The 20,625-nt window shown below is 45.0% G+C and overlaps 2 protein-coding genes across 2 annotated transcripts; one reads left to right on the top strand and one right to left on the bottom strand.

The window, feature by feature from the left end:
• Nucleotides 1–343: 343 nt before the first annotated feature.
• On the bottom strand, nt 344–5,003 carry SPRTN (SprT-like N-terminal domain). Its single transcript, XM_027657266.1, has 5 exons — nt 4,585–5,003; nt 3,383–3,482; nt 2,471–2,599; nt 1,417–1,684; nt 344–1,121 (listed from the first exon to the last, which is right to left on the bottom strand). Exons 1-5 carry the CDS (start codon nt 4,902–4,904, stop codon nt 388–390), a joined length of 1,551 nt encoding a protein of 516 aa, XP_027513067.1. The 5' UTR covers nt 4,905–5,003; the 3' UTR covers nt 344–387.
• A 172-nt stretch (nt 5,004–5,175) lies between these two features.
• EXOC8 (exocyst complex component 8) lies at nt 5,176–10,844 on the top strand. Its single transcript, XM_027657359.1, has 2 exons — nt 5,176–6,724; nt 7,351–10,844. Exons 1-2 carry the CDS (start codon nt 5,192–5,194, stop codon nt 7,957–7,959), a joined length of 2,142 nt encoding a protein of 713 aa, XP_027513160.1. The 5' UTR covers nt 5,176–5,191; the 3' UTR covers nt 7,960–10,844.
• The last annotated feature ends 9,781 nt before the right edge of the window (nt 10,845–20,625 follow it).

Genomic DNA, 20,625 nt, shown 5'->3' with positions numbered 1-20,625 from the left:
CATTCCTAACTTTTCATGGCACAATGACTTTAGTACTCAACTGACTGGCCTCTTAGGTACTAACCACCAAGCCGACTGGCTTCCAAAAGGAGTAAAATAAAGACTGTCAACTAATGTAACATGTTAATCCTAATTTGACCTGTAAAGGACTGGAAATTTAACTGAAAAAATCATGAAGGGTTTTATGGCATGTCCAGGAACAGTCTTTACCAATATTGCTAGCAGCTTTTACTTACTAGTGTCAGGATATGGGGGTCAGTAACAGTTTAAATTCCATTTCAGAACAGGCACACAGGAATGTAACCACAGCTAAGCAAACTGAGCAAAGTAACTTTCAAGCAATGTTTTCAGCCCTGATTTATCTTTCTGAGACAGCTTTCTGCTGTTTCATGCAAGACAAGAATCAAGGTGTTCATTTATTTTAGATTCCAAAACTTCAGTTTCGCAGACAGGACAACTGACATTTTTATCCTGCCTCACAGGATTGCTAGAACTTGCAGAGGACTGTGTGAATTCAGCTTTGGTTTTCATAGTTGTATTTATACTCGAAGTGACACCAGTACCCCCTTTTTTAATGAAATACTTTTCAAAGGCAGTTTTGTCTTCCAGTTTTGGCCATTGCTGTGGTGTATTAACACATTCTAAGCTTTTTTTCTCAGATGCACCCTGAGCTGTTGTTGTCTGCTCCAGACAAATTTGTTTGGGTGGCCGACTGGGAGACGGCAGAGCCCTCTTGTTATTTGCAGAGCCTTGGTTTGATTTTAATTCCCTAACATGAGCCATTCTAGCAGGCAATCCACTATCATTCTCGTAATCTTCTGTGTTAGCAACAGAGAGTTTAGGAAACTCATGCTTTAAAGTTAAGTTGATCTTCTCACTGGCATCATCGGTATGAAGTGGAAAGATGCCACTATGGGGTAATTTTTCAAATTTTATCTCATTTTTAGGGATTGGTCTTGTCCTTATTGCTGAATGATGCTGTGAACCATGTGCTTCACTGTTTCCAATGCTGCTGCTGGCATTTGTGTCTTTTTCTGAAAGTACACTGTCTCCTCCTCCAAGCCGGTAACCCATTCCACTAAAAGGCATCAGATCTTGAGTACTGTGCATTTGTGTCTTGCCTGTAAAATAAGATTAAAAAAAAAATTAGTAACTTTTCCGTTTAAAAATCATGGGCTTAGTATTTGACATGCTTCATACAAAACCTCTGCTACCTGAAAACAGTGCATCAAACAAAACTTTTTACAGACAATTCAGTTGAGAAGGAGCCTAGAAATGCACAAAAAACCCAGGTCCTATTCTTTGCTAGATAACAGTAACATCTAAACAAAGCTTATGTAGTGGTTGGTCCATAAATGTTCCAAGAAAACATTTGGAAAAAATCAGTTTGGAAAAGGAAAAGAAATAATAAAATACCTTTGTTCTTTGACTTGAAATGTGGAAGTTTTGCTGTCTCAGTTTTATGCTTTGATTTCTTGGAGAACTTTTCTGGCTCTTTCACTTTTGTGAATGTGCCCCCACACGTCTTTTGATGGTCATCCCACCAGAGGTCGTGTGCAGAGGGTGCTCTGTTCATCGAGCGCTTCACATACCCAAAGTAAGGTCCTCTGTTTTGACAGGGGCCATTGCATCGCCACCAGTGCTGGCGGTACACATCAACCTCATCATAAAAGTTATGATAAATCTAAGTAAAAAACCAAAACAAAACAATAAAACGGGCATTCAGAAAGTTTCTATTTTTATATCAGTAGCTTACAATATTTTTTTAAAAATCCATTACCGTTCCATTTTTTTCCACTACTGCTGTGATTTTTACATTACCAGTTAAAAGAGCTGGAGCCAGGTAAAATTTGATCAACGTTTAGCTACCATTAAAACAAAGCTTAAAAAAAAAGGACAAGATGTGTAGGAATATGTCCTGGCTATCTTGTTTGAACTGCAATAAAATCACTTTGAAAATCTATCTACAATTTCACCCTGAGCAACGAACTGTTTAGAATGCATTGCAAACTGTACCAGTATTCTCCTTTCAGCTACAACTTTAATTGATCTTATCAGACACATTATTTTAAAGTATCACCGACATAAGTATCATTAGCTTCTACTGATACAAATCTTAACTAAAATAGACTGTTCTTCCGCAAATACTACTCCGAACATGGAGCTATTCTATCCCTGCTATCATTAAGCTGTTTCGATTTTACCACAAAAGCTTAAAGAAAAATACTTACAGAGAGTATACTTGAAAACTATACAACTAACAACTCACCACATCTTCCTCAACCTGTTCCCACCACTGTCCCCAAGAAAATAACTATGGAACTGGCACACATTTGGAAGCAAATTTGTACTGGTACCAACTGTGGAGTGTCTGGCAAGAACAAGCATATTACTCATACCACAATGGACAACTAAAACACCAAATCAGGAAGAAGGCTCTATTAAATCAGGTTAAGAGGATTATGCTTACTGTGACATGGGCTCCAGTCAAGCGATTAATGCGACGCATGTGTTTGCAGAACTCTGGTCCATGAGATTCACGATCTTTGTAGTTATGAGTAACAAAGAGCAGGGCATGGATCATTTCATGCAACAGTGTCTGAAATTATGCAAATCATTAGATATTTACTGATGAGCATTACATACAGTTTCAAAATTAAGCTGCAAGTATTTTAGTCCTCTACATCGATTGCGACACCGATCTTATCTTTGAGCATTCACACGTTCAGTCTGGGTCACAAAAACATAATACTTTGACCTATAAAACCAAATTCCCATGCTATCAAAACATACTGGAGAATATTTCTACAATAAGTGACATTCCAAAAAGAAGAGATAATCCTCAAACTTAAGTCACAAATTATTCCCTCTACAATCCAAAAAAAGAGCCACTTGTGAGAAAGCTGAAATTCTACAGCATTTCTGTTCATTAGGCAAATCTGAATGTTCAGTCAGCTCAAAGAAGCAGTTCTGACAGAGGCACAACAAGCAACACAAAGTCATGTTAACTGTCATATTCTATATCCATATTTTCTGCTGTTGTCCCTTTCAAAACTACAGTCCATGTTTGTTTTGAACACTAAATGATAATTTAGGAGTTGAAAACTTGGGGTCTTTTTTTTCTCTTTATAAAGTCAGTAAAATAAACAAGTGACTTTAGACTCCTACTTGAAGTCATCCATTTAGAAACATAAAACTAAAGACTACCATGATATTGCAACACAAGCCACACAAACATAACAGTAAAGCCACCACTATTTTATGATCTATAAGTTACTGTCTGTAAGAATCTCATTAAGAAATGTAAAATGTTCATATGGAGCGAGGCAGGGGGGAGGCACAATAAATTTTATGTGCAGATTCATGACCAATCTTCAAATACCTCAACGAGATCCTTCCTTGGTCTTAACTTTAGTAGTGGCTCACTCAGACGAATGGAACACAATCCACTTTTTTCATGGTATGTACAGATTCCAGCAGAGCTGAAAAGAGAGGCAGGAAGAAAATATGGACATCTACTTGTTTCTGTAGTACATGAAAAAAATGGAGAATTTAAGTTAAAATGCCATCCCCTTCCAACACACGCTAGGTCACTCAGAATATGAAAAAAACAGCAAAGAAAAAACCCGACAAGTACCCCGGAGTAGAAAAACCTGTTTAGGAGTCAGAGGACTGTTTCCTTTGGAACTCGTGATGAAGTGAAACACACTAAATGGACGCTAGAGATTCACAGCAGCAAACACTGACTTAACTGCTGGTTGCTTCAATTGCACTCCTCACCCTCCCTAAATTTTTGACTCATATTAAACCATCACTTCTGTGTGTTAATCCAGCAGAAAACACTTCCTTTTTTTTTTTTCTTTTTTGTGTAACTGAGTCCTCTACCAGTTCAATATCCAACGACTTTCAAGTGTCTAAAGAATAGTGCAACCAGCAGAGGATATGACAGGGCAGAACTCCAGCCACCAGCAAGTGCACCTTCTGCAGAACTGCACCCCACACCTCAAAGGTTTCTGGTTTTGTTTAGTGTCATTTTCTTGCATGTTCCCCTGCCTAGTCTATTTTAAGTTTTGCTGATATACCATTTTTCGTTCATATTTGCCTTTCTGCTGTGCTGTAAAACTATCACAAACACTGAGAACCAGAGCAGCAACACGAGTACGTGAGGTTTCCACACAGTGTCAATTGATTCCTTCCAGTTTAACATCTCTCCGGGCTTGCCTGCATCCCGGGTAAAGCCACTGATAGCTGCCAGGGACGACAGACGAAAGGCAAACCAGACAATGACAGCGACCCACCCACGTCCTGCTGTGCCAGCTATACCAGGGATGCGGGACATTCGAGTATCTGGAAAGAGAAGCACCGCGCGCCTACGGCGGCACAAGAAGGAGCAGCACGCGGTGACAAATGACAGCTCTTCCTCTCTTCCCCGAGACTCCCAGCCATGCTGCTCGAGGGGTGACGGCCTCTTCCCACAGCTCTGATCCCCCACCGGCAGCTGCCGGGGCCCGTCGGAGGTACGGCGGGCAGCTCCCGACACACGGCGGCGTCACCGTACCACCCACTCGCCCCCCGGTGCCGCACCTGGTCATGCGGGGGCTCCAGGACACCGTGACAGCCTCCAGCTTCCTCCAGAAGAGCGTCTGGTTGAAGTGCACGAACAGGCCGTGCACGTCGGGGCTGGGGTCCAGCAGCTCCCACGCCTCGTCCACCACCGACATCGGGCGGGGGGACGCGCGGTACGGTGGGACATCGGCGCGCTTTGCTGCCGCTGCTGCTGCTGCTGCCGCTGCTGCTGCCGCCTCCTCCGCTGCCGCTGCCTTATCCTCCTCTTCCCACTCCCTCTGGAGCTTGAGCGCAAACAAGAAATCCTCATCCTCCATCTCGGGCATAGCTTCCGCCATGCTGACAGGTCATGCGCCGGGAAACGGCGGCGTTCCGGCGCACGCGCAGCAGCGATCCATGGAATGCCGCCCCGTCCTTCCCCAATGCGCACGCGCCGGGATCCCCCGGCTCGACCCCCCCGTCCGAGGGCGGTGCGTCCCCACGCGTCACCCTCGGCGGCCGCTCCCACTGGCCGGGCCGGGCCGGGCCGTGCTGCGCGGCGCAGGCGCGGCGCTCTCCCCGGCGGTGGCGGCGGCGGCGGCGGCGAGGCGGGTGCTGGGCACCGGGCGGCGGGAGCGGCGGGACTATGGCGCTGTCGCTGGGCGAGGGCGGCGGCGGCGGCGGCGGGAGCCGGCTGCGGCGGCAGCTGGAGTCGGGCGGCTTCGCGGCAGGGGAGTACGTGAAGCAGCTGTCGCAGCAGTCGGACGGCGACCGGGACCTGCAGGAGCACCGGCAGCGCATCCAGGCGCTGAGCGAGGAGACCGCGCAGAGCCTGAAGCGCAACGTGTACCAGAACTACCGGCAGTTCATCGAGACGGCGCGGGAGATCAGCTACCTGGAGAGCGAGATGTACCAGCTCAGCCACATCCTCACCGAGCAGAAGGGCATCATGGAGGCCGTCACCCAGGCCCTGCTCCTCCAGGCCGACCGCGACGACCCCGCGCTGGGCGCCCGCCGCGCCGCCGCCGCCGACCCCTTCCTGCCGCTGTCGGCCAAGGATGCGGCGGCCAGCGAGGAGGGGCGGCAGCGCACCCTCACCACCCTCCTGGAGAAGGTGGAGGGCTGCCGCGACCTCCTGCCTGAGAGCCCTGGCAAGTACCTGGTGTACAACGGGGACCTGGTGGAGTACGACGCGGACCACATGGCGCAGATCCAGCGGGTCCATGCTTTCCTCATGAACGACTGCCTGCTCGTGGCCACCGCGCTGCCCAACCGGCGCGGTGCCTACCGCTACGACGCCCTGTACCCCCTCGACGGGCTGGCTGTGGTCAACGTCAAGGACAACCCGCCCATGAAGGACATGTTCAAGCTGCTCATGTTCCCTGAGAGCCGCATCTTTCAGGCTGAAAACGCCAAGATCAAGAAGGAGTGGCTGGAGGTGCTGGAGGAGACCAAGCGCAACCGGGCCCTCAGCGAGAAGCGGCGCCTGGAGCAGGAGGCCCTGCCCCGGCCTGCCCCAACACCCCCCGAATCTACCAACCCCTTCGATGAGGATGAGGAGGAAGAGGAGGAGGAAGAGCCCTCTGCTGAGGAGGAGGTTGTAGACCTCTCACTTGAGTGGATCCAGGAGCTGCCTGAGGACCTGGATGTCTGCATTGCACAGCGGGACTTCGAGGGGGCAGTGGACCTCTTGGATAAACTCAATGAGTACCTGGGGGACAAGCCCGTGAACCAGCCTGTGAAGGAGCTGCGGGCCAAGGTCGACGAGCGGGTCCGGCAGCTCACAGACGTGCTGGTGTTCGAGCTGTCTCCAGACCGGTCGCTGCGAGGAGGGCCACGGGCCACCCGCCGAGCTGTGTCCCAGCTCATTCGCCTGGGACAGTCCACCAAGGCCTGTGAGCTCTTCTTGAAGAACCGGGCAGCCGCGGTGCAGACGGCCATCCGACAGCTGCGCATCGAGGGTGCCACGCTGCTCTACATCCACAAGCTCTGCCACGTCTTCTTCACCAGCCTTCTAGAGACGGCCAGAGAGTTTGAGACGGACTTTGCTGGCAACAACGGCTGCTACTCGGCCTTCGTTGTCTGGGCCCGCTCTTCCATGAGGATGTTTGTCGATGCCTTCAGTAAGCAAGTATTTGATAGCAAAGAGAGTTTGTCAACTGCAGCAGAGTGCGTCAAGGTAAGAGGGTTCAAGAGGGTGGTGAGACACGAAAGTTAAAACAAAGGCTGCAAAGCTTTAAATCATCTTTTCTAACCCGAGTTTAGCTATTGACTTTTAAGCGGGTCTCCAGAGATGTTTCCTGTGTTGAAAGGTTAATATTCATTTGAGGTTAGTTTGGTTTTTTTCAGTTTAACAGAGGAAGACGTTAAGATTAGAAGTACACAGCAAGAAAAACCTTGCCTTTATTGGAAATGCAAAATGTGTTTATTCTTAGTTTGCCTTTAACCAGTAGGAGATCCTAAAGTTTAGATGAGTTATATTTGAATTATAAGTACATCAAGACTTTCTCTTTGTTTTCTAAGGGTGTCCTGGACTACCTTTCCATATTTTTTGGCAAGACTAACTTTTTCAGGTTATGGGTGTGTGAGCGGGTTATAATGTAATTGTGCAGAGTATTTTTGCAGTCAGGGTTTATCTTTCAGTTATTATTTTCTCATTAATAAGGAGATTCTTAAAGCACGGGAAACATGTGAAGTATGAATAACACTTCTCGCTTTTCTGACAACGATAAATGTGATTAACTGGTAAGACATAAAAGGGGCCTGCACACTAATAACATCCTTTGCTTTTCATTAATACCCAAGGTAGCTAAGGAGCACTGCAAGCAGCTTAGCGAGATTGGACTGGATCTCACCTTTATCATTCATGCCCTTCTGGTGAAGGATATCAAAGGCGCTTTACAGAGCTACAAGGATATCATCATTGAGGCCACCAAGCACCGCAACTCTGAGGAGATGTGGAGAAAGATGAACCTAATGACTCCAGAGGCACTGGGGAAGCTCAGGGAGGAGATGAGGAGCTGTGGGGTGGGCAATTTTGACCAATACACAGGTGATGACTGCTGGGTCAACCTTAGTTATACTGTAGTAGCTTTCACTAAGCAGACTATGGCCTTCTTGGAGGAAGCTTTAAAGCTTTACTTTCCAGAGCTACATATGGTTCTTTTGGAGAGTCTCGTGGAAATCATCCTGGTGGCCGTCCAGCATGTTGATTACAGTCTACGGTGTGAACAGGACCCTGAGAAAAAGGCATTCATTAGGCAGAACGCCTCTTTCCTGTATGAAACTGTCCTTCCTGTTGTGGAAAAAAGATTTGAGGAAGGAGTTGGAAAGCCAGCCAAGCAGCTACAGGATCTGAGAAATGCTTCAAGATTGATGCGTGTAAATCCGGAAAGTACCACCTCCGTGGTGTGAGGTGGTCCTGTGGACAGGGTGTGGAAGCACTTACTGAAAATGTTGTACATTGAATATATGAACTCAATGGGGGTTTTTTTGAGTCCCTGAAAAATGCAGAACTGTTAACTGCTGCATTCCAGAAGCTGAAGATTTAGAATCGATGCCTGCAAGCATGCAATGCTTTACTTGGTGGATGGGGGCTGGGAAAGTGAGAAGGTCGAGGTCACATGTCCTCAGATGCCATATCCTGTAAGAAGGGCTTTTGTAGTGTTTCTGATTTGGGAAATAACTGTAATACACAATTTTTGGCTAATTGTCTGTAAAAGTCTTAAATATATGTACAGCATATGACAGGAAAAGATCAATTCTCATCATGTCACTGTAGGAATTCTTTAAGGCAGAGTTCTGGTAGGAGAGGAAGTGCTGGAGCACTCCCAGTGCGTGGTATTCGGTGAGGCATGTCCACCATCCAGATGTGACTCAGCACTGCAGATAAATGACATGAGTTTGCACAGTGTGATTTGTGTGGTAACAATGCAGACTTTTCCATTTTTGTAATATTCAGATTATCTTCATTTCAGAGGCAGATCTAAATTAAAAATGTTTTCAGTATAAGTTTTGGTGTTTGGGTGAAGGGGCTTCTTCTTTTAGTAAGCTGGCCTGTCAGCTTAAATTGCAGCTCTCTGAAAACAAACCTGCTGTCAGAACCATTTGTTCCCTTCAAGAGGAGTGAGAATAAACTGTTTCTCTTACTCTCTGTGTTCCTCTTCCATGTTTTCTCATGGATTTCATTGGGGTCATGTCCATTGAATGAAGTGTGCACTGTTTCTTGAGGTGCTGCATTATGGGCCTTTATCTGCTAATAGAAACCAGATTGAAGAGGCCTAAATGTTCCTGAGACTTGCAAGGCAGGGAGAGAGTCTGAAGGTACTGTTTTGTTTGGAAGAGACAGAATGCTAGTTTTGCTGTACAGAAGCAGCACCTGATGAAGAGACTGTGTTGAGGCTTTTGGTAAATGATGTGAACTCCAAAATACAGTCTCCTGCAAATGCGACCGTTTCCTGTAATACAGCAATAACCAGTGAGACCTGCCTTTTTTGCAGAAATCACAAGAATTTGTTTGGGAACTCTGATGTTAATGGGGGAAGTTTATACAAATGCTTGTATGTTTGGATTGAATGGTGGTGGCTGGCTGGTGCAGTATATGTCCGTGAAAATAAAATAAGCCAAGTCTTGTGTCAAGGCTGGCTTTAGAAGGCTGTCAGCATCAACTTCTGAGCTGGGTAAACTTCTTCCCCTTTGGTACAAACTTTCTTATTTGTGAGAAAATCATGTTACAGCTAAATAACCTTGTACTAGTCCCTCAGTAAGTGTTCTTTACTGTAATAATTGAGTATCCTGTTCCTCTAGCACTTTTGAATTGAAGCTTTTGCAATTTATATTGTGTTAATGAATGCCTTGTGACTGCCCGAACAAACAACAGATGTCACTAGTAAAACATTCTGCATAACTGCTTATACTGGAGCTTCTTCATTTCTGCCTATTTTCACAGTGGTAGTTCAGTGCAGTTTTCACTTCAGTGGCTGGTTTTTGTTGTCTTGCTCTTTGAATGCCTTTTGAACTGTCAGATTTTGCAAAGCATCCTACTGCCGCTGCTCACTTGCTATTCAGTGTGTGGGCCTTTTGCTAGCAAATCATGGAAGTCATACAAAATGTTTCTAAAGGGTAACTTAACTCATTGCTCCTAGCTGAAACTGATTGAAACCCACTGAAATAGCTCTAGTTTTGTTTTAAAGGACGCGGACAGTGAGAGTTAGAACTTATGTGAACATGTTATGTCCAAGAGAGAGCCCCATGGGTTATTTCACTAGTGAACTATTTTTGATACCATAACCTAGTGAAGTATAGCAAAGTGATACAATCCCTGTCATCTGTTGAAAGTGGGCCAAGATAGCAATCTGAGAAATACTTTCAAGTGGTTTATAAGTGAGAGCTCTCTGTGGTGTTGGGTGTTTTGGAGGAGGGGGAATGGCTTTTTTTTTTTTTAAGAACACAGGTATATTTCATTATTTTCTTTGCAGCAGAAAAAAGCAGAATAAATACAGATGAGCCTTTGTCTCTGTGTGTGTGTGTGTGTGTGTAAGAGAAGGGTAAGATCTGGGACTCAAGACTGATTATGGCAATGCTTGAGGATTTTACATAACAAGCTGAATTACAGCTTCCTGATTCCCAGCATTGGCATAAGATTGAATAGGAAAAGAGCCCTATTCATGCTTCTATTTCAAGCTGGTGCTTACTCTCATCAGAGGACACAATGTAGAATGTAATTCTGCCATGTGCTCTGTTATGCTTCTGTCACTGAGCCTTTCATCAATCTATTTATAGCACACAGAGCCTACTGATTTTGTCTTTGCTGTCATCCATGGATCAGTGGGCTTACACTGATGTTGGTTTTGATGGATCAGGGAATCTGGCATTTCATTTGGGTCATCATATATTCTGTTCTTGTGCCTGTCGCAATTCAAACACACCTGTGGATTTGTATAAACTGCACTAGGTAGCATTGATATTTTGTAACTTGTGACTCTATTGAAGTCATAGTAAAAGAAAAACAATAATATGAAGAAATGGTGTGCAATTAAATGAAACATGCTTTGTTAGTTCAGTTAACAGAAAAAAATTAAGATAACAGTTTTGTTGATTTGAGAAAGAACTAGGTTGTTGGGGATTTTTTTCTTTACACAACTGCATATAAAATCTGGTTTCCTTTAGCTGCTGTGAAAAAATTGTGATGTGTAAAATGAAGATTTTTTTTTTAATTCAGATGAACTTATGTAAGGATTTAATGCAATAACTTTGCTGAACAATGAAGAACATGTATTAAAACTTCTAGCCATATGACAGTAGTGGTGTGTTTCTGGTTTTATTGCATCACCTTCAGAAAGAGGACAGTTCACAGTTGGAGTCCACTTAATAAATTTCCAGTGAAGTCAAAGAGTTTCAGATTGGTCCTTTGTGAGGGAGATGTAAGCAGCAGCCAAGTGATGAAAGCCAGGTGATGTCACTTCAGTTACATTCTTACGAAGTCACTTGAGTGAAGTTGGAAGAAAATGTTTTCTCAACGTTATATCTGATTCGAATTGAGTACAGGCTGTACTTTAGTCTAATGGGACTTCCGGGGTGTGAGGTATTATCAACACCAAGGCAGCGTAACCCTTTAGGGTTTATTACCTTCCAGACATTATTTTGTGGCTGGAGTCAATCCTTACTTAACTCGAATGCTGAATGTGCAGTACAACCCATCTTCTCACTAGATGGAGCTTTGTGCACTGAAACCTCAGCAAGCCGTGGACAGGCACAGGCATTAAAGCTGTGCTGCCTTGCAGCGTGGCTTGGCATGTTTTTGTCGCATGCTGGGGGATGAAGATGCTGCAGTGAATGGTTCAAATGCTAGGCTCAGCTCTTTTTCCTTCCTTAGTAGTGCTTTACTTCTGCATTTTCTAATTCTTGTACTGTTCATTTTTTAATTCTTCGTGTTTTCTTCTCCTGCTGCGTTTCTTTACCATTGGCAGGCATTCTGCAGAGTATCTCGCCTTTCTACTTTTCCTAAAGGTATGTACCAACATGTGACTTTTCTTCTGCCTGAGAAACACTCTGCTAGACCTCAGGCCCCTGCAGAGATGTGAAAAGTCGCTTTTCCCAGCTTCAGTTGTAAGATGTTCAGCTTAATGATTTCTCAAAGTCAAGCCTGTGTGTCCTCCTGTTGTTTTACTTCAATATTGGATTGAAATTCCTGTGAGACTTCATGCTCACAGTGCAGCTTTGCATTCCAGCACAGTAACGTGGAAGGTCCCCACCACCAATCTTCATAACTTATACATTCGTTATATTCCCTCTGCTGTACAACTCATACAATTTAATTGGGTTACCTTTTACTTAAAAATGTTAATAGTTCTGCAGACTCTTCAGTGTATTTTCTCTGAAGAAAATCAAATCCAGGATGGGGCTTATCTGTTAAGCAGCTTTGTGAGCACAGGCTGTAGCCATATCTTTTTCCTCACACGTTGAAAGATTGTGATATGCATTCAATCCCTACAAATTCTGAAAAGTAGTGGAGAAACATTGCAAATTGTGGGGAAAATAGATTTACACTCTTTATCATTTCAAGGGAATGGATGACTGGAGTAATAGATCAGAATTTGATTGAGCCACCTTGGACACAGAGTTTTTACCTCTTGTGTATTTAGGAAACTTTGCTAATAAAGCTTTAGTGGCCTCAACGTGCCCTGTAATACAGTTCTCAACTTCAGGGTTACAAGCTGAACTAGATTCTCTGCTACAGATGTGCTCTGTTTGACACACCAGAGAGAAAGTACTAGCAAGAGGCCTGGTCTGTGCTGACCTGAGAGCAGTATTACCCTTCCCAATGGTTTATGTGACTGATCAGGGCAGTTTTAAGGCAATTTCAGATCACCCTTCTGTGGCCCTGTGGCATTTATTCTCTCTCCCTTCCCATGCAGTAGCTGGATTCCTTTCGATGGCCTGAGCATCCTGCTTCCCACACAAGCAGAAGATAATACGAGAGGTTGGACAGAACCTGCTTCCCAAATTACTGGAAGTGAGCTGTGATGGGCAGGGTGACCAGCGGGGGCGCACAGGAACTCTGTGTTGGTGAGCATCACCTCGGCACAGGGAAAACAGGCACCTGCTGTACAGGCAAGCAGAGAGGATTGCATTCAATTTGTTCTCATAGACCAGTACAAGAGCTAAAAGCAAGTATGAAAGCTGAGAAATTAATCTCCTCATGTTATGGCAGGAACTGGGCTCTGAGGCATTGGCTTAGATTGCCCAAAATATAATTTGGCCCTGCAGCTGTTGGAAATCTTGTTCAGATGTGCTGATATGTTGACATGTGATTATTGAATGTATTGCACTAGGAAGGTGAACCAGGGAGAAGAGCAGGTAATGCTAACTTCATTGCTGCTTGGGAAATCCTTGGAGATGCTTGGATTAATGATGATGTTAAGTTATTAAAGAAAAAAAAAAACATACAGCTCATCAGCTAATCGCACCAACACACAGTTCTTTCTCTGTCCTTCCAGAAAGCTGATCCAGATAAAATTAAAATGCTCATGAAGGTGAGAGAGTTAGTCAAATTCTTTGTGATATGAGGCATGTGAATCTAAACACCTGCAGACTTGAGCAAAATTAAGATATGAGTTCAAACACCCCCCCAACCTGCCTATGGAGTGACGGAAAACTTTACCTCAAACTTTTCCACACTTCTAGTCTTTGAGTTCCCTGAGTTTTCAGTCATTCTTACTGCTCCTAAAAATCACAATTCATAGACTACAGTCTGTGCCACTCTGATTCATTCAGACTAATGTGTTTTGCTTTGTTTTGTTTTAATTATAGCTTTATAGCACTGTTGCAGTCTGGGGATTCCTATTATGTTCATTTTCAGTTCTTCAGACCCAGTATTCACAATAGGAAGGGGCCTAGCTCCCAGCCCCAGCTCCTGCAGGATGGGGTTGTCAGGAGAGTACTTGAAGCTCTGCAGAGAATCCTTCCTTCCTCAGGACTCAGTGAATTTTTGTCTCAAAATGCAGGTCTCTGATAAGCAGCTCCCATTCTGCTTTTTTTCCGCCTCACTAACAATTGGCAAGATTGTTTGTTTTCCCACTCCACAATATAACTTCTACAGCAGAGGTGCCAGATTGGCTTTGTGGAGGAAGGAGGCCAAACTGCATGTTGGGTTCGTCTGTGTATGTCTTAACATAATTCAGGCTATAAACCTCCCTGCTTGCTCTCACCAATGACAATGTCACTCGGGAAGAGGGGGACTGGGAGGGTTGCAAGAAAAGATCTTTGTGCCTCTGACCTAAGCACACATTGGAGAGCATGGTATGTGCCCCTGAATTTGAGAGTCCCTATAGTCAGAGGTAATCAGATGCTAAAGTGCTTTTCATGAGTGGAGCATCAGTACATTTCTTTCAAATTTAGCAAAACCAAGTGGCAAAGCAGTGATGGAAGGGCAACACTAGAGCAATGGCAGTGCATGAGCAAAAAAGTGTGTGTTTCTGGGACACCTCAACTCTAGTGTGACAAATTGTTGTCCCAAACAAAGCCTGCCTCTTCTTCAGTGGGAGCAGTAGGCTCCATAAGTCACTACTGCTGCAACTTTCCAGGAGGCGGCAACAATAGAGTTGGACATGCTGAAATGAAGTTGCTTCATCTGACTGGCTGTAATATGTGACACCATGTTAGGGTGGAGGAAATGCCCTTGGGAAAACAACAATACTTAGTGAAAGGTGCACAGAGAGGCCAGATCAGCTGCTGTTCTGAGATGTGGCACCAGTGCTGCCTCTTATAGTCCTAGGCTCCTGCCACACACTATCCTCCCTCACTACCCAACCTCAGAACTTCCCACAGTGAGCATTTTCTTCCTGCTGTCCACTGGCCTGAAATAGGTCTCCTCCCTCCCAGTGGGATTAAACCCCTTCTTGTTTTCTTGGTGACAAGTGATGTGTGTAGTGAGCAGAAGGCCCCTGTGCCACCACCACCCGCCATCTTCACACCAGATAGCCCCTCTCCTGGTGTGTCTGTAATCAGTCATGACTTTCTGTTGTCCCTTGAAGTTTATTACCATTTAAATAGCCTTTCAGCCTGAGACTTCCTGGGGTTTCTGCCTCTGCTGCCTCCTGCTCTGTAAAATTAATGCCAGTAAGATTGTGTCCTCACAGGAAAACGGTAAGTTTTAGAAACTTTTAAACCCAACCCAAGTCCTTTTGTGGCCCTTTAGCTTTGAGTGGAGCACTTTCTATGTACTTGACTTGGGGATACTTAGACAGGAAAGTGTTTATTTCCAACCAAAATTACAGCACTGAATCCTGCTGTCTGGGGCAATGTTTTTGACTACCATGGGCAAATTCCATATTTAACTCAGTATGTGTTTTTAGGCCTTGAAGATTTAAGGGCCAGACTGCAAATGCCTTTAATCAGGAAGCAATTAATTGCACAAATTTCCTCCTTGCAGCCAGTGTAACACTCAACCAGGTAATACTCCTTTGAGGCGATGGCTCATGCCTGTTCACTACTTTTATTATTGTATATCTCTGCTAATTAGTTCCTGTTGGATGGTAGGCCAGGTTGCTACAGGGGGGTCAGATAAAAGGTACAATAAGTTAAGGCAAGCTAAAGATAGCTTTAATAAGAAAATCAAATGGTTTGCTTTCCTGTTAAGCTTTTTTTTTTTTTTCTTAATTACTATTATTTTTCCTAAAGAAAACTCACAAGCAGAATTGATGTTTTTAATGGAAATTGGGACCAGGTTCACAAGGGTTATTACAGGTACCTTGCTGTGGAGGACACTCGACTGGAGCTTTTTCCAGAGCACCACAATGCTCACCCAAGACCAATCCCAAGTAGGAAACACCTAGTTCGTCTCTTTTGCACCCACCTTCATGCCCAGGATCACAGTCCTGCTTCTCTCTCAAAAATGGTACTCAGCTTCATTTGGAGAGAAGAGCATGGGGAGCTGGGGGGATGTTTAGAGCTCACTAACAGTCCCTGGGGCAGTGCATACATGATGTTTCACAGAACAGGAGGGTAAGGCTTCAGCTGCCCCTCTGCCCCATGTTCAGGTTAGGGCCGTTGCTCCACCTGCTATTGCTAACACCAACCCTGTTCACTCCTTCAAACACAAGCGTCACATCCTTCCTGTCCAACATGATGGTGAGAAAGAACAAACTCCCTCATTATGCTGTTATTATAATTTGCTAGCAGAAACCTTCCTCTCTGCACACACAACTCTTCATGTTTGACTGTTATAATTGTATTTTCAGAGTTATAAATAACATATTAGCCTGGTTTATGTGTTCATGCAAATCAGGCTATAAACTGGCAGATGAATGAAATTAACTGTCTCCAGAATTCACATTCCTGTCACTTATTCAATTATTTGATCAACATAATTGCTCAGAGCAAGAGCTAATTGGAAAATGACATGCATTTACCCTCTCTATTGAGGAGGAGAGGCTTATCGGGTATTTTACTGCAGGCATTTTCATTACTTCCAATATTCTGGAAGAAACAAGGCTTTAAAAAGAGCCAGGCCCAAACACACAAAGCTTGTTTGCTAGCCAGATGCTTTCCCATCCTTAAAATAGCTCCAGTATTTTGTGGTGCAAGGGTTTGAACACGTCTGTACTGCAGCACATACAAGTACCTTGGCACACATATATGGGAGCTGCAAGCCAAGCTTGCCTCCAGGATTCTGCAGCACTAAATGTGTTCTTGCTCTGTATATCTGTATTCATGCTATATGTGTTTGGTTCTTTCTATGACTGGCTCCCATCCCGAGGAGCTGATGCAGAAAATATTGTTTGGCCAAGGCAGAAGAGCTTCTCAGGAGTAGGAAAGGCAGAAAGTGATTTTTTTTTTATGCTCCTGATGTAGAAAAGACTGTAATTCCCCACCTCGCCAGCTCAAACCCTGCATTAAGGCCACAGTTTGAAACACTGATACCTTTGGAATGATTTTTTTTGTCCCTTGCCTTGCTCAGATGTTCTGGTTAACATTGTGAGTCTGCACGCACGCACACACACCCTCCCTGACACATCTGTGCAATTTTTTATTAAATTAAAGTCTAAGAAGTGGATGCCAGAGCAGAGGGGTGGAGATGGAAAGAATCAGGAGGTAGGAGACTCAGATTCTAAACTGGTTCCTCTTTCCATTATTAGCTCTAGCATTGTTTGGGGTTGGAATATTTAATTTGTTTAAATAAGAGACAAACAAGCAATTTTCCAGGCTGCATGGAAGGGGAGGAAGATCATCTATCAACACCAACAGTTTGCAACCTATTGTCTGCAGGCCCTAAGGGTTATCTGCAGGGAAAGGGAACTAAGGAAATCAACCCTGTTGTCAATTGCCTTAAGTTTGTGACAGGTGGACTGTACCTGTGTTGGAAAATACTGGGGTCTGCAAATTAAAACTGGGTAGAACCCGGTGCGTTTTCCTCCTGCTGTTTGTGAGCAGTTCAAGTATCAAGTTTTGCTTGCTTCAAAAAAACCCTCCAAAAGTGGTCCACGAAGCATGTGAGAGCTGAGAAACATGCTGTGCCAGGTCTCACCCCCTGAGGTCTAGCTGTGCTGCCAGCACTGCACAAGTAGTACAGAAAAACTCCAGAAACAAGTGCAGCACAGCCTATTCATACTTATACCAGGACATGCCTGATAGTGGAGGTGTTTTAGAGTAGGAAGCAAAAGTAGCCACTAAGGAAATGAAAAATATCCTCACTATGGGTAGCTCAGGAGCTTGCAGTGTATATGTCCCAACTGTCCCTGGGAGAAGGAGAGTTAGGTCGATTATGTACCTGTAAGCACAATTTTGTCATGCTGCTTAGTGGGGATGCTGTGCAGTTTGGACCTGAGGGGTGCCATGCCTGCTCACAGCTCTGCACTGCAGACGGCTACAACAAGCTGCAAAAAAGGATGATGCCAAGATTCAGTGTCCTGTGAGTGACTTCAGCCAGTGGACACCTAGCCTCAGAGTGTGAAGCTGTGATCTCTAAGCTGTGGCTAGTGGAATAAATCAGTAACCTGATGGCACCACAGGACACTGCACATGGGGCATACGGGCTCCTGTTGCCAGCTCTAGGCACAAAGGAAGGAAAACCCCCCTAAAAAAAATAAAACAAAAAAAGCAAAGCAACCCCAAAAATATTGTGAATATCCTTGTGAATTCAGGCAGCTGTTACGGCCAAATAGGGGATGGACAGGCGTGCAGGGAAGTGGCCGCTACAGGGCGCCGCGCTGGAACTACCAGCAGGGGGCGACCGCAGCTGCTGCAACCCGGATCCCATCCCCACATCCTGGGGTCGCCGCCGCCCCGCATCCCAGCCCCGCAACCCGGGATCGCCGCCGCCTCGCGCCCAGCCCAGCCCAGCCCAGCAGCCCCTCATCCCCACCTCCCCTGCACCTTTCACAGACTGGCATCCAGCCTCACGCGCCGCTCCGCAGTCCTGCCACCCCTCCACTCAGCACCCCTCCGGCCTTGGATCCAGCCCGCACACAGCCCTCCAGCCCAACATTTCCCTTTGCCCACCACCCAACAGCTTCATATCTCCCCAGGTCGGTGTCCCAGCAGTCCCACAACCAAGCACACCAGAAGACCTGCATCCAAATATCCAGTTCTGTAGCCCTGCGGACACACAGCCTAGCACCCAGCCCCAAATACCTGCATTTCAGCATCCCCACATCCCAGCATCGTGCAGCCCTACATCCTGGGAGTCCAGCAATCCCTACCACCCATCCCCACAGCCCATCATCCAGTGCCACATCCAAGTTGCACAGCAGCCCCAAAGCTTCACAGCTCTGCAGCTCAGCTTCCTGGTAGCCCCACAGCCAGCAGCTCAGACCAAGCAGCTCAGCAACCCAGCCTAGGGCACACAGCAAATGCAGCTGGCACAGTGCTGCTGCTTTGAGTCTAGGCTTTTTTGTGCTTTCTGCCCTCAGGGGCAATTACAACTGTGACTGTGGAGGTGGTTGTAGTTATACTGGGGCTTTTTTTTTTCCTGAGGCCCTGCTACGGACTGTATTGGCAGAGGTGATGTTTCATTCCTGGGAGCTGGGATAACCTCTCTAGTGTTAGCATGCCACAGCCTGAGGAGGGAGCTTTACAGGTGTGCAGGATGCAGCCAGCGTCACTGGTGCTCTCCTGATCCCACTGCTCTGCAGGGCTGGAGGCAGGAATGCTACATGAGGAAAGGCAAACAGCAGCTGCCTCTGCAACTTGTTGGCTCCAATGCTACAGCTGGTACTTCACTGTGAGCTTTGCCTCCATCAGGAACAGTCCCTCCCTATGCACAGAAACAGATTTTTCTGCAGGATTTTAGCATTAGAAATGAATGCTGGAGAACCTGGTGCTTTTGTTACACTGGGACATTTATCCTGCCAATTGTGAATCAACAGGATTGCATTTCTGCAACTGGAAAATTCAATAAACATAGCAGAAAAATTATTGTCCCTCAGTTTTTGTCTATCCCTCTCCACTTTGTTGTCCTGCTGAATCTCATGCTAGCAACTCCTTACAGGAGGGTGGCAGCATGTTCAATCTGATGGAGCACCCTCACCTGGCTGACTTACAGCAGAGCCTTGCTATTATATCTGAAACCATGGCACAGGTGTGCTGCTCCTCTGTGAACATATTCCAAAGGCACATGTAGCCTATCTTAGCTGGAATTTCATCCTATTTTTTATTCAAGCACAAAATATCTGGTTATTATTTTCAGCCGAGAGTAGGTGCTTGAAATGGAAAAAGTCCCTCAAGTCAGACAATGGGATCAAAAATGAAGCCGTGGAAAACATTTGCAGGCAAACAATAAAAATGCAGTTCGAGTAAATGGAAATATTTAATTTCAGAGCTTTCAAGATTTTTTTTAATTAACACTTAAAAGTAAAATTATTTACATTATTGAAGACATTTGAATAAAGAAAATATTTTTTAAATGTCAATAATGAAAAAAAGTGATGCTTTGACATTCATAACTTTTTCCTTATTACTTTTATTTGAGAAATGTACTGGGCATGTTTTCTTTTGTAACTCTCACAAGAAAAACAATAGCTCTGAGGGATCAGTATTTTTGAATTAGAAAACATTTTGCTGAAAACTCCTACCTGGAAAAAAGCTGGTAATAGTTAGTGTGAAAAGTCTAACAGGAACCTTTTAGTTCCAGATGTGTTGTTCTACTTCCCCTGGTATGACAGAGGTACTTAAAATTAAAGTTCAAAGATGCCGCGCCGGTGGAACTAACTACATATTTCCTGACATTTGTGCCTGTCAGCAAAGGGTGGTTAGACTGCTATTTATAAATCTGAACTTAATTCATTCTCATACCAAAGGGAGCAGTCAAAACCCCAGAGAGAAATCAGGGCCAGTGCACCAGAGGCTTTTTCCTAACTTATTTGTGGCTATGTTGTGTTCGGAAGAAAGATACACATAGCAAACACAGTCCAGTCCCAGCCCTCCTCTGCTGAGTCAGAGTCAGCTTCTTAGGTCTTACGGATCTCAAGTCATAAAGGCAGGATGGTCTTGTGGCTTAGGATATGGACTCTGAGTCAGAATAGCTTATTCATGAAAGAAAAATGCTCCTTTCGTTTATTAGCACATTATTCTCTAACTGGCCTAAGCAAATTGCCACTAGAAAGTTTCAGCTGTAGGCTGAATAGGGTAAAAAAAAGGAAGCCCAATCGACATTTGATCATTTCTGCAGCAACATTGCATTTATCCATAACTAGCTGTCCTGGTAGGAAAAGGACAAGCACCAGGGTAAATACCAGAAATATTCAGATTTGTGTTTCAGTCTAGCTAAAATCCTGTTGATGAAGCTGGGAATGTTGATTAAAGACCTCAAGCTGTGACCCCCAGCAATTAAGTCAGGTTACTCCTGCTGCTCAGCAAGGCTTGAGTTAAATTAGAAAGCGGGATAGAGCGTCAGTGAGTTTATCAGCTCTGAGCAGTGTGTTTCTATGCAGATAACCTGCAAGTACCTCTCTGCTCAGCCCCGGAGTCTTATGGGGGATTCAATAGCTTGTCTGTCTGCTGGTGGGAGATATTAGAGTCCTTCAAGAAAAAAACCCTAAAAACTAATCCTGCTTTGCACCAATCCTCTGGAAATCAGTCATT

This window comes from Corapipo altera, unplaced genomic scaffold, assembly GCF_003945725.1.
Source record: "Corapipo altera isolate COAL_440 unplaced genomic scaffold, ASM394572v1 2c, whole genome shotgun sequence".
NCBI classification, from domain to species: Eukaryota; Metazoa; Chordata; class Aves; order Passeriformes; family Pipridae; genus Corapipo; species Corapipo altera.
This window is presented reverse-complemented; position numbering and strand designations above follow the sequence as displayed.